Here is an 18,975-nt window from a genome sequence, read left to right on the forward strand (position 1 = left end):
ATAGTCTTATGCAGGGTAGTTAGCAGAATGACTATCTTATATTGTAATTGCTCATTTAAGAAGTAATCATCTCCTTTGTTTAATATTCAATATTAATCAATTATCATTTCAACCAAGATATTGAATTTCTTCCAATCCAAATTAACATTTGGACATGTTGACAAATAATGATTGTTGTTCAAGTATCCCCAACACTCCATCTATGTGTCTTAGTAGATCTTCCCAAGTTTTTCTACAGATTAAGATGTCACTAAAGAATATTAACATAAACTATCTTGTTTGTTAAAAAGGTAATTGATGTTGGAATTCAAGAAAGTAGGGACATTTGGTTAGTTCAAGTGGCGAGACAAGAAGCTCCAACTACCCAAAATGACAGGCATCCTAGTTGCTTACACTAATTTGGTGGTATCTTAAATGTAGGCCAATTTTTGACAAGTAGACTACCATAAGAAATCCATCAATCAAGTCACTTAATCTAGGAATGGGGTGGCGATTCTTAATGGTCCTTTTATTAAGAGCTTTATAATCAATGCATATACTTACAGTATCATCTTCTTTTACTAATACTAGTGATGAATCTAAGGGGCTAGAGCTATGCTAAATATGTCCCATTTCCAATAATTCCACTGTGGTTTTCTTAACTTCTTCTTTATAGTTTCTTGGATGTTGGCAAGATGATGATGATGCGTTTCACCCCTTCTTCAAGTTCAACAATGTGTTCAAAACCCCTCTTCAATAGAAGTCCTAAAAGAATGCCACCAAAAACTCTTTTTGTGTTGGCTCAATATTGGTTGGATATCCATATGTATAGCTTTTCCCTTGGTTGAATGACTGTCCAGTCTCATACACTAGGCAGCCCATTCTATTTGACCATGTCTAAAGGCCATCTCCATCATGTATGAGGGCACTACCCTTTGTGTCCCATTGGATCAACCACGTAAGATCACATCTTTTCCATAACGTTCAAAACAAAGCTCCATCTATAGGAAATTTTGATATCTCCCTAAGCAATGCTTTGGATGAATACTACTACTTTGGTATATCTCATATTTGTTACATAGAAGTCCTCCTTGATTTGATGTTTTCCCAAAGCGGTACTTAATTGTTGGATTGTTTGAGTGCAAGGGGTATTGAACCAATTTGTCATGATCACTTTAAACCCTTCAAATTCTTTAGGCTCAAAATTCATTCTTGAGCCCAATCCTCTATCGATGAAGTTGTCATTGGTGCCATTATCAACTAGAATTTCCAATTTTTGTCCTTTTAGAACATTGTATATTCCTAAAGGGTGATATTTAGCTGCTCCTGGAAGTGTTGCTAATGTGTTGCTTGCATTTCTTCATCCCAAAGAGTCTCATATTCTTCGTCACTTGTCTCTTCATTTGTTAATGTTTCTATCTTGAGTGCATGTACACTTTTTCACAAATATGTCCACGTTCCTATCTCTCCTTACAACAAAAACATAATATTTTCCTTTAAAGCTCTTCTGAATTATCTCTTGAATTAAGGGGTCAAGGAGAAAATGTTTTTGATGCACATCTTACTTATAAAAGGTATGGGTAATGCATGTTTGAGGTTGGATTCATTATGTGGGATACGTGTTTTGATGGTGCAACTTCTAGACTTAACACTTTTTGAATTGCATCTTGAAGTGACATAGGGTAATGTTAGTACACATATGGATCCAATTTTCAAACTTTCAGTTTTAGGTTCTGAACCTCTCTGAAGTACTTCAAACTAAGTTCAAAGTGGTTCGAAGTAGTTCAGGAGTTTAAGGTGGTTCATTGGTTCAATATGCAAATTCAAGTCCAGGCTCAAGTTGTCAAGTTAAATGATTCAGTGCAGAAGTTCAGAGGTCATATTTTGGAGGTGCTCCACAGTCAAAGATTAAAATATCATCATAGTGAATCTTCAAAGTTCTTTTCAGTGGTTCAGATGACTCATCCTGCAGGTTCAATACAAGCTAAGTTCAGACTCAGGGTACAAAGTGCAGATTGGTTTAAAAAGTTCAGGACTCTGTTCCAATTCATATTTCAAGTTCAGATTTTGTCAATGGTTTCGAGAAGGTGCAGAAGTGCAGATTAGGATGAAGATTAGGTCAAATGTTCAAAGTGGTTCAATTCGTTTAAAACAGGTTCAAAGTTTGAGAGGATTTTGAATTCGGTTTGAAGACTCAGCATCTGCAGATTCAAATTCAGAGTTTCAGAAGATTTGTAATTCAGGTACAAGGGGTTCACAGGTTCAACTAACATGGTTCAAATGGGCATCTTGCAGGTAGAGAAGTTTAGACTCATGGTTCATTCTGCAGGAACATTGAATTCAAGCTCGGTTTTGATGCTTTACCAACTTCACAAGATGCATGCTTTCAAAAGCTAGGCCCTTAAGCAACCAAATCCCTTAATGCCTTATTGCAATTGATAACAAAGAGGTTGTTCATAACAATGCAGAGTTCCCAAAGACTTGGCCCATGTCAAATGTTTAATAAAAACTTCCAATTACATAATTAGGAGTCCAACATGTCGGTCCTTGGATAAATATGAATATCATTATCAAGAGGAGTCAATTTCATCATTATGAAATATAAGTAATACGGGTGGCATAATCCCTAAGTATTGAAATCTATGCCCGAGCTATTCTTTTGAAACCCCCAGCTACATGGTTTGGTGCACGAAGCACTCAAGATGCGGCACTGCCACATGTTTCTCATTCAGAAATAAATCGAGATGTTGGAAGATCCAATTGTATCATTGCCGTGAAAAATGTATCTACATTAAGAAGTGCATATGAAGGTGATCAAATCGTAGATGATTTCCAAGCTTCCATAGTTGCTATAACTCCACACAATTCGAAGATTGGATCTGATACAGACGTGTCCATGATAAAATGTGAAGGTGAAAGTGCTATTATGGTTAAAGATGACCTCTCACTAGATCCACGTTTAGCAGAACTAGGAGAGTTCGTAAATGTCATAGTATCCAATACACACGATGTTTCAGTATTAATTAGATTCGCAGCGACATGAGCATTGTTAAAATTGCTGACAAGTGTAGGCTTCATTGAGTTTAAAGAATAGAATAATGCAGATCTTATTGGGACAAGATCATACCTGCAGTCCCTCATGGCATCGTTGGTCATCCAAGGAAGTTGCGAGTGATGGAGGTAGGGAGTCGGCTATTAACAAGTTTGCCCAACTCTTTGGAGATCTGTCGCCCTTGAGTGATCTTCGTATTGAAAATTGTCCCAAGCTGGAGAAATGCGTGGAGTTGTGTGCGGACTTTTTGACAAGAAGCCTCGACAATTTGTGGATCAAATGCTGATGATTTGCTCTGGAAAATCACAAATGTGAGACGGCTATTAAAGCATAGGCATCGGGTTTTGATTTATCGTGAAAAGCAGATTTCCTCAAAGATTATAATTTTTCTCATTTCACAGCCTCATTGGTTGGTTAGTAGGGATCCTTTCATCTAAAAGTGCATATTAGTATATATAGTAACGGCTACAGAAATTGGTCACAAGAATGAGCTTTATCTCATGGCGTGTAATCTGGTGAAGGACTATCCACAGAAAGCTATAACATGGTTTGTGGTTGGTTGCTACTACTACTATATACAACAATTTGACCAAGGCATATTGGGTAGTAGTATTGCATTGTTTTGGCTGGCGGTGCTTTATATTATTGTTCCTTGTCGTTTCTTTTCTCCATGGGGCCTTTTGCAGGATGAGAGATTTCATCAGTTCTTGATATGTCATTGGGACATACAGATATGTTTAAATATCATGGACCACTAGTTGGATTTGATGAGCAGTGATGGTTGGATCCCTTGTGAGTAAATCCTAAAAGCCGAAACACTGAGGTCTTTGCAAGGTTCCTGAAGAGTTTATCCCTCAAATCACAATCAATGCCAAATACACACTCATAATGTCGGTTTAGTGAGAATTTCCAAAGAGATGAAATGATATTGCAGGTTATTAAAAATATAATAAGGATGTAAGTGAATTTGAATGGTCAAGTCTGCATAAATATCATATTCTCTTCCTTCCCAAAAGATCGAAGGACAGGCGTAGAGCCAGGTGTCAATGATCCCCTAAAGGTTACTTTATGTTCTTGTGCAGTGTCATCAATTTAAAAGTGACCAAATATTATGAATTTGAGCGGACTATATAGGGGAATCTCATATAATGATAATAAAAAGGGGGGAGCTATTGAGTGTGGGAAGATAGCCGGGAAAAAGAAGAGTAAAGTATTAATAATCAACTTTTCCAAGAATCAGTTACCAAAACTGAACAGCCACCGACAACAGGGAAAGATAAATATATCTCAACAAATGTGGAAGAGGGTTTCATTCTTTTTTTCTGCTTCCGTGCTCCAGGAGGGAAGGAGATTTTCCAAAATTGTTCCATTTTCTTTAGAGACTGTGAGAGGCAAAGCATGAGCAGATTTTTCTTTTCTTCTAAATTGTGTGTTTAAGACAGAGATAAGATTTTGGTGATTGATGTAATATTGTGAAAGGAGTTTATGTTTTTCTTTAAATAATGGTTTGGTTGTAATGCGTAAAAGAGTCTTTATGGTTTTTTACAGTCAAGGAAGGGAAGCTGGAGGTTAAGCACATTAAACTTTGATTATAATGTATTTTTCCTTCCACTGATTATGATTTTTACGTCATTTTCAGTTTTCTCTGAAATTACATTCTAATATCATTGTTCCCTTGTTACACTATCATGTCAAAACATCTTTCAAAGCTCTGATTTGAATTCTCTCAAGAGGACGGAAGACATGTTTTTTTTTTTTTTTCATTATGTAATGCAGTGTTCAGCAAATGAACCTTGTGTCATCTGCTGTTCTTTACCTTTCTTTACCTTTTAGTTGTTAAGGTTTATGCATCTAAGCTGTATTTATGGATAGATGCTTGATGTCCTTTTGTGCTTTCTAGTTAAAAGCATTCATAATCAATTCATTGAACATCTCACACGGGGAGCTATACCCAATAAAATTCAGAAGAAGGTTATCAATCCAATGATAACCTGTCCAACTGTTGGTGCCAATTAATCCTCCCACTTGGGCATTCAGAGTTGTATGTGCATGCACTTTCTTGGAGGACAATCTGTTTACTAACAGGTAAAGAGCGCTTACCATTCCATGGATTAACTCTTTTAACCCTTCAATAAATAGGTATGTGAGTCTACTTTCGAAAACCCCTTGTACCATGACTGAAGTTTTTTGGATTTTCAATTCATTATCCTATACGGTTTCTTGTTGTCCCAATTTTGTTAGTTCTTTGAAGTGTCTCTTAGGATCTTTTTATCAAATTGTTTTATAAACCTTTATATGAAATCATTATAGGTTTTTATGTTTTGGTGCCCTTGGGTTATAAGACCATGATGCCACCGATTGTGGAAAATTCCTTCCAAATGAAAAATGGAAAATTTGCTAGCATCACCCTTCATGATGAGACCAAGCGAGAAATAGGTGTCCAACTTTTGGAGCCACAAATGTGACATGACTTTTCTAGATTACTCAAAATTGGAGAGTCATTTTCCTCACTCTTTCTTGTTAATCTTTGTTAGTTTGTCTTCTTTCCATTCAGGGGCGTTATGTCTTTTATTATCGTGATATTCCCCGACTGGAATATTTATTTTACAACCTAACTTTGAGTAGGATTGAACATTTTACACTTTCATCAAAATTGGATTGTTTTCTTCTTCTTGCATTATTGGGCTTTTCCTAGGTAGGAATGGTCTTGTTAACCATGTTGACCAAATGATGACATGTTATTTTCCGAGTGATAAGATTTTGCATCCCTTCTATTTAATTGGTTGGACCTAAGGGCATCAATTGCATTCCTCACGTCAATCTGGAATTTGTTCTTTTTCTAGTTGTGGTAAGCTTTAGCTACTGCTAGTCAAGCCTAATCAAACATTGATTGTGTGCTTTCCTTCATAATGAGATGACCTAAAATGTTAATACAAAAATTGAGTTCCAATGATTACCCTTCAAGCCATTAAAACTTCAAGCATCCTGATCCCTTGCTAGTTTGCACCCACCAATTGAAAGTTTGGGGCTAGATGTTTAGCTTACCAAGCTTTTGCAAGTATATTTAGTTTTACGTTTGCACTAGATCCACCATCAACAGCTGTTAAGTTTTTCCAAGGATCTTCATGTGCACCACTACTAGTTTCTTTGTTGTCTAAGTCATCAATAAAATAGGACCAATGACTTGTTCTATACTATAGAATTTTCATTCTCTCCTTATTCTAAATGTGTCATATCATGCATTGTCTCATTCTTCAAAGATATGGTATTGGTTGTAACGATTACAAGTTTAATACATTCTTTGTAATTATTACGATAATAGATAATCGTCTATTATTAGTTAATGGTAATCTATTTGTAATCCATTGTTAATATTAGAATGTTTCTAATATTTAGTTAGCTTTAGTTAGCTATAATTTTTTAGATTTCTTTTAGCTAGAATAGAATCTTTCTCTTCTTTACGATTGTTTCCTAAGGAAACATCGTTTCATTATTTTGTATATAATGACCTCTCGATCTTTGTTAATAACAAGCAGCTATTTTACCAATTACTTCATAATATGGTATCAGAGCACGTTTAAATTTTTCGGAACTAATAATTTCTTAATTGAAATTCAAAGATCATTATTTTTTAAATAATATTTTCCTCACAAACCTTGCTTCACAATTCCGTTTAATTTTGACTAAGCTTTTCCTGAAGAACAAAATCTGCAAATCACGAGCTAGGGTTTGAGGATCGAAAAATCGTGATTTGCAAAGAGATCGAATGATGAAAATCATGATTAACCACACATCTGTAAAGGGCTATTTCTCCTCTGCTAGAGTTCAAAAACTGTGGCATTTACCAACAAAAAGGGTTGGCATCTCTAACAAACATTCTGCTTGAGCACAACTCAAAATTCAATGGTCGAAATTATGGCACTTGGAAGCAGTAGATCATAGCAATTTTTGAATATCGGAATAGCAATCAAATTGTTTTGGGTGTTACGAAGCGTCTGACTGCTCTTGGTACTGATCAAGATACTTGGGATCTGAATTAATTGAGAGGCGGTGATGCTTCTAAAATTATCCGTGGCTAATGATCAGCTCTCTTAGATTGCATCCGGCATGACAGCTGTCGAGATATGGACCCATCTCAAAAGTCTTTGTGAGACTTCTGACAAAAGCAAAGCTTTCTTCTTGAAGAACACTCTATTTTCTATTATCATGGATGAGCGCACCTCGCTCCAAGCTCGCCTAAATAGGATACCGGAAATCCATGATTAGTTGCTTGTCATCACTCGCAAGATGGAGGAAGAGGACATTGTGGTTATCACTCTTCAAAGTTTACCAAAGTCCTATGAGCATTTTATCGAGACTCTCAACATCGTGTCTTTTGGTGTTGATATGAAGTTCACTAATCTCTACACACTTTTGCTTCAGCAAGATTGGTGGAAACAACAGTTCGGCAACAAATCCAGCTTCACCTCCACAGAGAAAGCCTTTGTAGCTAAATCCTTCCAAAAGAATAAAGGCAAGTTTCAGTAGTCGTCTCAGCAGAAGTCTTTTTCTCTAGCTTCAAATAGCTCCCAAAAGAAGAACATTCAATGCAACTATTGCCAGAAGTTTGGTCACATGAAGGTTGAATATCAGAAACGCTTAGCTGCCCAATCTAAGAAATCAGGTTTGCAGCCCAAATCGAAAAGTGCAAAGCACACTAAACAAACAGAATCTACCTCTTATGCCTTCATGGCTAAAAGACCTGCAGATCATGTGAAGTCATCTGCCTGGTACATTGATTCAGGTGCCTCTCGTCATTTCACTCACCGCAAAGACTGCTTTACTGACTACCAACCTTATTCAAATTCTGTTATTTTTGGTGGTGGAGAAGAGTACACCATTGTCGGCAAAGGCAACATTCAAATTCAATCTGTTGGGAGGAATCTCATTTTCCTCTATGTGTACTATGTTCCAAGGATGGAACTAAATCTACTCTCAGTTAGTCAATTACTATGACAGTCTCCACACTTGGATGTCACCTTCAATTCACATTAGTGTACCATCACTAATTGGGAGACTCAGTCTACTGTTGCAGTGGCTCTTGAGGATCATGGTCTTTTCCGAATTATTGATTTTGGTGATTCTTGGGACTTAGCAATGGCTGCTCGGCGGTCTTCTATAAGCTCACTTTGGCATCAGCAATATGGGCACTTAAATGTGCATTATCTCTCACAGCTTGCTCGGGAAGAGCTTGTCCTTGGATTGCCAGAGATTCAAACTCAGCAGCTTGGAGTTCGTGATGCATGCTAGGCTAGGAAGCAACATTGCACACCTTTCACCAGTGGCGATTCATGGCAAGCCTCTCAAGTACTTCAGCTTGTTCATGCCAATATTTGCAGCTCTATGGCCACTCATGTTCTTGGGTCTAGGTAATTTTTGTTGTCTGTTGATGATTTCAGTAAAATAATGTGGGTGTATTTCCTTAAAAAGAAATCAGATGCATTTTTTGTATTTCAAAAGTTTAAACCTTTCGTTGAAAAATAGTCTAGGAAATCTATTATTACTCTTAGATCAGACAATGGGGGGGAGTTTTATTCTAATGATTTCTCTAGCTTCTTGGATACTCATGGCATCAAATGCCAATTAACCACACCCCACACACCACAACAGAACAGTGTAGTTGAACAACGAAACAAAACAATCATCGAGATGGCTCGATCCATGCTCGAACACAAACATGTTCTGAAGAAGTTCTGGGCAGAAGCAGTCAACATTACAGTATATCTTTTGAACTGGTCACCCACAGTGGCATTCAAAGGTAAAACTCCAAAAGAGGCCTGGTCAGGTCACAACCCCAGAATCTGTCACTTGAAAGTTTTTGGCTCCCTTGCTTTTTTTGGATCCCTGATGCATCACACACCAACTTGGATGCCAAGAGTTAGAAACTCATACTTGTTGGATACAGTAGTCTTCACAAAGCCTACCACTTGATCGACACTGAGACATCTCATCTCATCTACAGTCATGATGTAGTATTTGATGAGCAATGAGGACCTTTCATGCCTGTTTCTCATGTTCTTGATCCAAAAGACCAACCTATGAAGGCTCGTGATTTGGGAGTTAGGCTTCCATTAGGTCCACCTGATGGGAGGGCTCCAGTAGCTCCTGCAGCTCCAATTATACCAGTGATCCCTGTACAGACACCTCCAGCTTCTTGTGCAGGATCACCTCAATTTGTAGATGCTTCACCTGAGTTTGATCTAGATTCTTCTAATGAGGAACTTGATCACTAAGCATCTCCTGATACTAATGTTGGTCGTTCTACTCTCCGGCCTAAGTGGTGGGTTGAGACACTTGCTGATCTTCATGATGATGAGTTCAATGATGGAAGAACTGCTCAGAATAAGAGCAAGCCTACAGAGTCTGTTAACTTTGCTCTCATGGCCAACATTTATAGTGTGTTTGAACCTCAAACATATTCCGAGGCTAAAGGAATTCTAGAGTGGGAATAGGCCATGACATCTGAACACCAGAGCCTGCTCAAGAATAACACATGGGTTCTTTCAGATCTTCCACCAAAAAAGAAACTAATTGGCTACAAATGGGTTTACAAAATCAAATACAAATCGGATGGTACTTTCGATAAGTACAAAGCTCGTTTAGTTGCGAAGGGCTTTTCTCAATGTTAAGGCATTGATTATGAGTAGACCTTTGATCCTACTGCAAAAATGAGCACCATTAGATTATTCCTAACCATGGCAGCACAGTTTGGCTAGAAGGTCCATCAAATGGACGTCAAGAGTGCTTTCTTGAATGGTGATCTCCATGAAGAGGTCTACATGACGCAACCTCCCGGTTTCCAGGTTGCTGGTAAAGACCATTTGGTTCTCAGATTGGTAAAAGCTCTCTAGGGCTTGAAGCAGGCCCCTCGAGCATTGTACATAAAAATTGATAAGTACCTCAGTATTCAAGGCTTCAAGAAGAGTTTTTCATACTCAAATTTGTACATCAAGACTACTGACAGTGACATCATCCTTCTAGTAAGTATACTAGTGCTGGCATAACACTGGCAAAGAGGAGAATATAAGTGTCTGACAAACTGTAATCTAGTTTCAAAGATAACACATGCTTGGCCTCTCTTCATGGTGAATTTTTTCCTCAACAGTTTCTCCACATTTATCCCGTGTTCATTTTATGCTTATATATTGTTGATTTGTGCCATTTTGTTGCTATCCTATGGTGATATTATCTCTATTTATTACTTTTATTAGTTCACATAAGGTGGTTTTATAAAGCATGTTATATTGGCCAAATTTTTGTATTATGAAAAAGATGGATCTAATCATGGCAATCACATTAAGATTACATTTCAGATTTACATGAAAATTTCAGATATAAATATTGTAATAGTCCAAGCCTAGTATCTCACCAATTGATGCAATAATCTGAGAGTATAACTTCAATGTTAATTCAATGGATGGAGACTGTAAATTTCCAATCATTAAAATGTTGTGATTGACATTATCCATAGAAGGGATATGTATTGAATGTATGTTTTTTTTAATCCCTAGATTTATATAAAATGAAATTTAAAGAGATGCCTAGTTTTTCAGGAGCAGGAGACAGTTTTACAAGAAAATAATTGCAGAATTATCTCAGTAAGCATAAAAAATAGGGGAATTATTCTACCCTTAACCTTCAAGATAATGTTTATGATTGGTGCTGACTGTTGAGAATAATAGAAACAAAAAAAATTCTTAGAAAGAAGTTTAACATAGTTTCCTAGCCAAAAAGAATTATGCAAGTATTAGAAACTTATTAAGTCAAAACAGATCAAGGAATTTTGTTAGCAAGAGCTGAACTATAAAGATAAATGTATTAAATGAAGCACCAAAAGAAGTGGAAACTGGAAGAAACAAAACCCCTAACCTTAGATCCAGAAAAGTGAGATACACATTTCATTGTGTTGGTTAATACCAAAGAGCTTTGATATTACAAGTCTGAGGTTTATTAAGATGGAGAAGGCCAAAAAGTGTGAGAGCAATTATTAAAGACAACAGGATGTTTTAAGAAAGACAAAAGGAGAATTAGAAAAAATAAATCCTAAAAGTTTAGGGAGTTGTGAAGAGATATCACGCTCTACTTAAGAGCCAAAGGAATAGATGCCAAACTAGTTTGAAGAACTGGAAGACCACAAAATCTAAAAAGGCTGTACTATATACATTCACATAAACATAAAAGGCAACAATTATGGGCATATAGCATGGAACATCAGGGTGTAATGACCATCCTTCTGAATTGACTCAAAGAAGCATACAGTACAGATATGCTTCACATTAAATGGGATATGATCATGAGCATGCATGGAATCAGATAAGAGACAATTATAGCTATGCACACATCAAAGGTGGCGATAACATCATCCAAGACCATCATATCATCTATGGGTGGATTATCAAGCAAGGCACAAAATGTACACAGAGTTGTTAAATTATTACTACTTGGTTTCTTGTCATGTGTCAAGTTAAAAAATTAAGAATATTAAGATACAGGGGGTACAGTATTGAATGACTAAGATATGTTAATATGAAGCATATATAGGCATGGATAATGCAAACTGTGCTACACATAAGTGATGTTTAGATAAGATGGTACTGATGGGTAGCTGTCATAATGGGTAACATGTGAAATTTATTATTATTATTATTAATGTGCACTAATGTGCAAAGGTTTATTACAGTACTACTAGATGAATAATTACATTCAGGGTCCATTTATCATTGTACATACAGAGAAGAACATTGAGTACTAAAGATAGAGTAGGGAAGCGGCTTTATCTCTCACAGTGAGAGATAATTTGAAGCAGTTCCCTTCCTCAACAAATAATGTTTGGTGATCCTGCCTTACGGACCTTTCCACTTGTATTTCAGATTATATTGAATATCAGATGACATTAACCCACCATAAATCTACAATGTTGTCATAACTATTATGATTCAGAATTATTCTGAGTATTGTATACTCAATTCATAACAAAATAAATGCCATGACATCATCATCTAGCTGAAAAGTATGCAGCTCAAGGAATACCATCAAGCTGTACCTGATATTCGTTGGCCCAATCATTTGTCAGAGATCGGCCACCCCACGATTTTCCATCATGCTGTAGCTGGTACTCATCAGCCCATGCATTTCCTTGGGATGTAACAACAGGCTTAACCTGGTTATCATCAACAATTAACTCTCCACGACTCATTTTGGAAACAAACTGGAGGAACTTTGAATTCTGTTCACAGTCCACAAGAAACCATTTTAAAACTGATAAGTATATGTTTTTCTTGACTCAAACAAGAAAGTGAAAAGATAACAAGAAACTCACATTCATCGCAATTAGAACAGAAAAACAATATTTTCCTTATAAAAGATCAATATGATTCAAACAACATAATCTATTGTCAATAGCTATCAATTGATGCAAGGAAATTGTACTCATGACAGCTGAATTTCATGTTCCCATTGAACCTGGAATGCATCTATGGCCTACCAAATCTGCAGAAAAATATTTCATGAACTTCAAAACTTAATATACATTGAGACCCAACAACTTAAACACCAAAAGTGTTGGGTCATGCCATTTGAAAATCAAAAGTCGATAACATTCCATAATGGCCAATAAAATTGCTTCATTACAACATTAAGTAGGATAACGGACCATGTATCTATAATTTACTAAAGGAAGTTATGATTAAAAAACTCACAGAGAGAATTGTCTGAATATAACACATAACTTTATATCTACCAGCAGGGACAAAACATGTATAATGCTCAAAATTTAGCTTCCTGATGAAGTTTTAGGACAGGTAACTTTCCCACTCTTTATTGAACACAAAATTAGGAGGTGAAACTCCAAGACTTGTGTCCATCCATATTCCTTTACATAGTTTTAAAGAGTGCCATGTCCTCAAATTCAGGATTTCAAATCAATTTAAAGATTTCAAAAGTTTTAATTAAAGATTGAAACCAATAGTAGAAGATCTGCTGAATCAAGATAAGGACCACCATCGTTGTGTTCCAGTTGAGATGACATTGATAGCAGATCTGTTGAATTCATGGAGATTAACTATCTCGATCTTTATCTCAATCACAATGAATTAACATTCTTATTAAGACAAGTGTATTATGCAGAGATGGCACTTCCGAGTTTGGGATCCAAGAATCCTTGACAATAAAAGAAGAAAGCATCGATTAATGAGATCTTGCTATTGATGGCAACTATTTATCAATAATAGTCATCAATCGCCTAGGAAGAAAAACTTATGGCATCGTCCAGAAGTATGCAGAGGAGGAACCCATCAAAACAGAAAATAGACATGTCATTATGGAGTCTCAACATGAAGGATATCACCCTTTCAAATAGTGGCAATACCATCAATTATTATTATGAATGGTTTTATTGGCAATTAGACATGTAACTAATTCAAAAAAAGTTAAAAACGTTATTTGTTAAAGAAAAGGATTATAATTTGTTGGGAGCGTAACTGTCCCTTATTCAGTCAACAGTTGCAACCATCCAATTAGTATTGTATAAAAAGGAGATCAAATCAATTGAGAAGCATAGATAAGAGATTTGATATTATGTAAATTTTATTTTCCTTTTGTAAAATTGCCTGGTTATAGAACATACAAGGTTGCAATAGCAACTGTTGGTGCAAGCATTACAATTGTATATCAGAAACATCTATTGAAGAGCATATACCATTAAATATATTTCAGAGACAGCTCATTTATCAAAGACGATTGCATAGATAAGATAAGATAAGATAAGATAAATTTATTAATGTTCAACAAGAGACTAACAAGAGGGTTTAAGCGACTGAAAGCATACAACCAAGGAGATAGCACAAAACAAGATCACCAAACGGTGTTCGAGAAAGAGCTAACAAACAGAAAACGAGAAAGACGACCACCGAGGCAAGGACTAGGGGTCCTTCCTCGATGGAAAGAAGTCCACCAACAAAAGGGTACGGCCCAGGGCAACCACAAGCCCTAACACGTCTCTCAAAACTGTTGGAGTGGCGTTGTAGAGTGAGTTTGCTGCAAGGTCTAACCGACTGTTACATCCCAATTTTTGACCTAGCTTGAAATATAGCCGTTCAAGTACGCATGAAATCAGTTGGCAGTTTAATTTGATATAATCTGGCGAAATGGTAAGATAGTTGGTCGTTATGATTTCAAGTGAAGATGACATGTTAGTTGATCGTTAATTGCAAATTCATGGAATTAAGATGAAAGGTTAATTGTTATGATTATTTAAGATTAAATAATTTATAATTTAATTAAGTAGGAATTCCTTGCAGGGAGCATGTTGAAGGGGTGGAAGCATTGTCAAAAAAGAATTTGGCAGGGCATCACCATCACTGGGCAGACAGATAAAAGACCCAGCGATCTGAAAGAGAATTACATCTGCAGGATTCGCATGAGTTATTTAATAATTTAATTAAAATAATCGAGTTCAAATATAAAACGTATCTTAAAGGATTTTAATTTATCTTTTGTTATATTATTTTTAATAAATATTTAATTGCGTGCTTTTAAATATGAAATGATTTGGCATTATTATAATTTAATAATTAATAAAGTAATGTTGCCTATAAGACTTTAATAATGTTCGAATTATAATAACATTTCAATTATTATAATTCCCAAATTATAACTTTCCAACTCTTTGCTTTTCGATTTAATATTCCTTTTTAATGATAATACTTGGCGAGGAGATCGATTTAATTGTTTGATAATTTGAATTGTGTAATTATCTTTTTTATTTCAAACTTTATTTCCCTTTTAAAAGTATTTGATTTGAGTGGAATTCGTATAGTTTCTTGTAATGGTGAGAAGCCTTAGAGTCGGGCACTTCATTATTAATTTATTGGACTCCCATAGTCGTTTCATTATGAGATCTTTTTCTTCAGTCTTTCAAACTATTAATGCCAGACCAAGATAACATAACTCAGCGATTAATTTCATGTTCATCGAATTTCGTTATCATGCTGTGGGTAACAGTTCAGGAACGGAAGGTGAATAGGAGCTACTAGCGGCAGAGAATAGCGGTTATGCAAGGATTCGACACCTCTTCATAGGGCACGATAATGGTACGCTCATGTCCTGTTCGAAGAATATATTACAGTCCAACAACGAATTCCATAATTGATATACAAATGTTGATTCATATTGCACATGATTACCGTGAGAGTTCACACCATGCCCTCGATTCATTATCAACACAAACTGCGACTGTTAGCGGACAAAGGATCAACCACAACAATTGGGTATAGGAGCTAAATGGGGGCATCATACCAATGCTAAGCCACATTTAGCAACTCGTATACCTGAGGACTGAGAATATCGCATACTTGTCATTACTGTGGTGACTGGGGTATATAAAGATCTCGGTAGCTATTAAAATGTGGCAACACATTAGTCATAGGTATTATTCATCACGAACCAAACATACAGACAACTAAAACTTACAAGTATCAAATGAAGTGCACGAGCTATATAAGGTAGGGATTTAGAAGATGTGCATACAAAGCAACTGAAATGGCCCATGAGGAAACAATCAAATGCGTGATTAAGTGTTGAAGCCACATATAAAGTCTCCATCAAGCTATATAGAATATAGGCAGAGTTGTGAATGTATGGTCAAGAGTGTTATATATCAGGATGCCCAGTGGATGGTAAGATGTTCCCTGTCAATTCTGGGTAGGGAGGGCCTATCTTATTGGAGATCGTGTGGGGACATATTGTCGTCCGAGGTTGGGTGGTAAAGCCCCTGACAATGTTTCACCTCTCTCAAGATGTCGGATATGCGTAAGAGAGAGATAAGCCATGCATTCAATTGTTTATCAGAAATAGGTATTATCATTTTTGTTTATGAGAAGGTAAGAATTAATTGAAGTATTTCATTGTTATCATCATTTTAATTTCATATAAATGAATATTGATTATAAGTATTTATCTAATCTTGAGAAACCGTCACAGATAAGCAATTGAAGGAAAAGAAATCCAAGACCCTAATTGATTGTGTGACAACTGGAATCTTAATTGTTACAATGGTATTGGATCCCCTAACTGAATCCGTGGTATCGAATGCCCTAGTTGAATCCGTGGTCGCGGAAGCCCTAAATTGAATCCGTCGTCGCGAAAACCCTAGATAGAAATCCGTCGTCGTGGATGCCCTAATTGAATTCCGTGGTCGCGAAAGCCCTAAGTGGTAAAGCAATATTAGAGGCCCTAAATAAACTGATGGTAATTGATGCCCTAATTGGTAAGATGATATGTGATGCCCTAATTTAAATTATAGTTGTAATCATCAAATGAATTTTGAGATAGTAGTTGATTTGAGTAATTTTTATAGTTATTTGTAGACTAACCCGAATGGTTGCAGAAGCACACTTAGACGATTTTTCAGTCTCAATTTTTCGAGGTATGTGATTTCAATTTTTGAAGTAATTTCATTAAAAGGTATTTGAAGTATTTAGTTAAAAAAAATTTAACTGAGTTTAATGGTAATCTTCTTCACATGAACATGAATGATGTAAATGCCTTATTATGAAATAGAAGTTATAACTATATTCTATGCTTATGTTAGATGTTAATTTAGACCTGGAAAATTTGGATATTACACCGACCTAGAGTGGCAAATGGTATGAGTGTCGGACGGTTGTTTCACACCGTAAGCAAGAGGCAGGTGCAAGATAATGCAAAAATAAGCTGACCAAAGGCCCGACTCTGAGGAAAAAGGAGTTGCAGAGTGTGGTTGCGAAGCAGTGTAGCCTCTCGGAGGTAAAGTGCGAGACATCTCTGGTCCATGAGTTTGAAGAAAGTGGAGAGGGACTAGCAATCCCTAAACAAACAGTAGAATCTCCCTCTAAATAGTAGAATATCCCTCTGATTCTCATAATAGATGGGGCACCAAAAAATGAAGTGGGTCTCCGTCTCAATCTCAGCGAAAGTGCACAACTGACAAATTTGGTCCTCCCTATCAATGTGGTGATCAATTTGAATCTAAAGCATGTGTGAACCAACATGAAAGGAACCCAAGGATATACAAAGCACGTGGCGCCAGTGTCGGGACAAGTAACCTGGGTGTGTGATAATCCCATCTTGCATGTCTATAAAGTGCTCAACATAGAAGGCCATCCACAGGCGCAACCCACTTGGAGGATTATTGCAAGTTGTGGTAATGTACCGTTTGTAAATGTCAAGTTTGACATGCCCATTCAACTCTTGTTGTGAGAAGGAGGTGAGCATGAGCATCCAGTGAAAACTGAAGGGGGGGAGGTTGTCAATCTCAACCCCAATCAATCTCAAGAATGGTGGCCTAGGCATACCAACAACAGGCCTTGGTGGTGGTGTTAGAGTCAACGATGACGACAGAAGAACAATAGGTTAGGTAGGAGTAACGGTGACGATCATCCACAAAGTCCATAAAACCACAAAGACAGTGAAGAAACCAGATCAAATCAAAGATGGCTCCAAGTCTGAAGGGATGAGCTCCAAACTCAACAAGAATAAACTATATATGGTGGATCAATGGCATTTGATGATAGGCCGGAGAAGAAGCATTTGAACTTGCTCGACCGAGGCCAATTTCGAGTCAAGGAGAAAGGGACCCACACCACAAAACCATAAAGCATAGTCGATCTAACTAAAGAGTCTAGGAGAGACAACTTAGACGTAGTGTCCTAAAAGTGATGTCTGAAGAATTGTCTCTCTAACATAGAAAGGGAACCCAACCCTTTTGTAATCTTGGGTTGAATGGTGGATCTCAAGCTAAAGCGGAGACCAGAGAACTTAACCCCAAGGTAAGTATTTGAGGAAGAAATCTTGATCTCCTAGCCTTGATGAAGATGCGAGGTCTTCAAGCAATTGAAGACCATGACCCGAGTCTTTCCTTGGTTCACAACAAGCTGGCACGAATCACAAAAAGATGCTAACCCATCGAGCAGTCTCTGAAGACTCTTCGGAGAGGAGGCCAAAACAACCACGTCATCAGCAAAGAGGAAGATGGCGATCAAAACATGGTGAAGGTAGCAACTTTCATTGGGGAGTGAGGAATCCCTAAGAAAGGCCTCGAGCTAATCAATATAAATGTTGAACAAGGTGGGTGAGAGAGGGCAGCCTTGCTTCACACCTATGGTGCTCTGAATAGGGTCAGAGAAGTCCTCAGGAGTCCCAAATTTGCCCACAACCATCTCATAGGGCCTTATTATAATTGTCTGTAAAGTCTTAGAAATCCCAATGTCTCTAAGTTTCTAGAAAAGGGCAACCCGAGGGACAAAATCAAAAGCCTTACAAGAGTCTAAGAAACAGCAGTAGAATTTCGTCGAGTGGTGACAGGCCTCCTCAATAATAGCCCATAACGTCAAGATTCATGGTATGATAGTCTGCCTGAAATCCTGCCTAACCCTTGGTCTGGCAAAGCCTTCTATTGAGCTCTCTAGATAAGATAGTGTTCGGCACCGTGGCATTGAGTCTCGGGAAAGTGTGCCCAATCATGATGGTCCTGTAGTCACCAGGGTCCAAAGCCACCCCACTCTTATGTATTGGTTAGATCACATGCCTCGACCAAGAATCACAAAAACCTGTGCACACCACCTTGTTAAAGAGCATGGGACGGAAGTATCCCAAGATAGAAATACTAAGCTTATAGAGCTCATCCTGGAACCCTTCCTCATCCGCCGCCCTACTACATCTCATGGATCTAATAGCCTCATAAATATTGGAGGGAGTGAATAAGTGGCAGTGAGGAGGGGGGTGAGACGGATAGAGGGTTGATCGGGAATATCATAGAGAGTGGAGGTATGGGTGGTCAAGGGTGGAAGATTGGGGAGGATGGCGAGGGAAAAAGGTGCGCCAGAAAAACTTGGGGTTAGGAATGAGCAAGTTGCAAAAGGATTTGCACT

The 18,975-nt window shown here is 37.2% G+C and overlaps 1 protein-coding gene across 3 annotated transcripts in view; it reads right to left on the bottom strand.

Annotated features, from left to right (window-relative positions):
- PEX5 (peroxin 5) overlaps positions 1 to 18,975 on the bottom strand; it is a 166,736-nt gene that overhangs the window by 90,103 nt on the left and 57,658 nt on the right. For all 3 annotated transcript variants that reach the window (XM_089821189.1, XM_089821188.1, XM_089821190.1), the window contains exon 7: positions 12,114 to 12,296. In XM_089821189.1, the coding sequence (XP_089677315.1) occupies positions 12,114 to 12,296 (183 nt within the window). The remainder of the gene's footprint in view (positions 1 to 12,113; positions 12,297 to 18,975) is intronic.

The sequence above is a fragment of the Cupressus sempervirens genome, chromosome 3 (genome assembly GCF_028749045.1).
Source record: "Cupressus sempervirens isolate cs-2001-9-10 chromosome 3, ASM2874904v1, whole genome shotgun sequence".
Classification (NCBI taxonomy): Eukaryota; Viridiplantae; Streptophyta; class Pinopsida; order Cupressales; family Cupressaceae; genus Cupressus; species Cupressus sempervirens.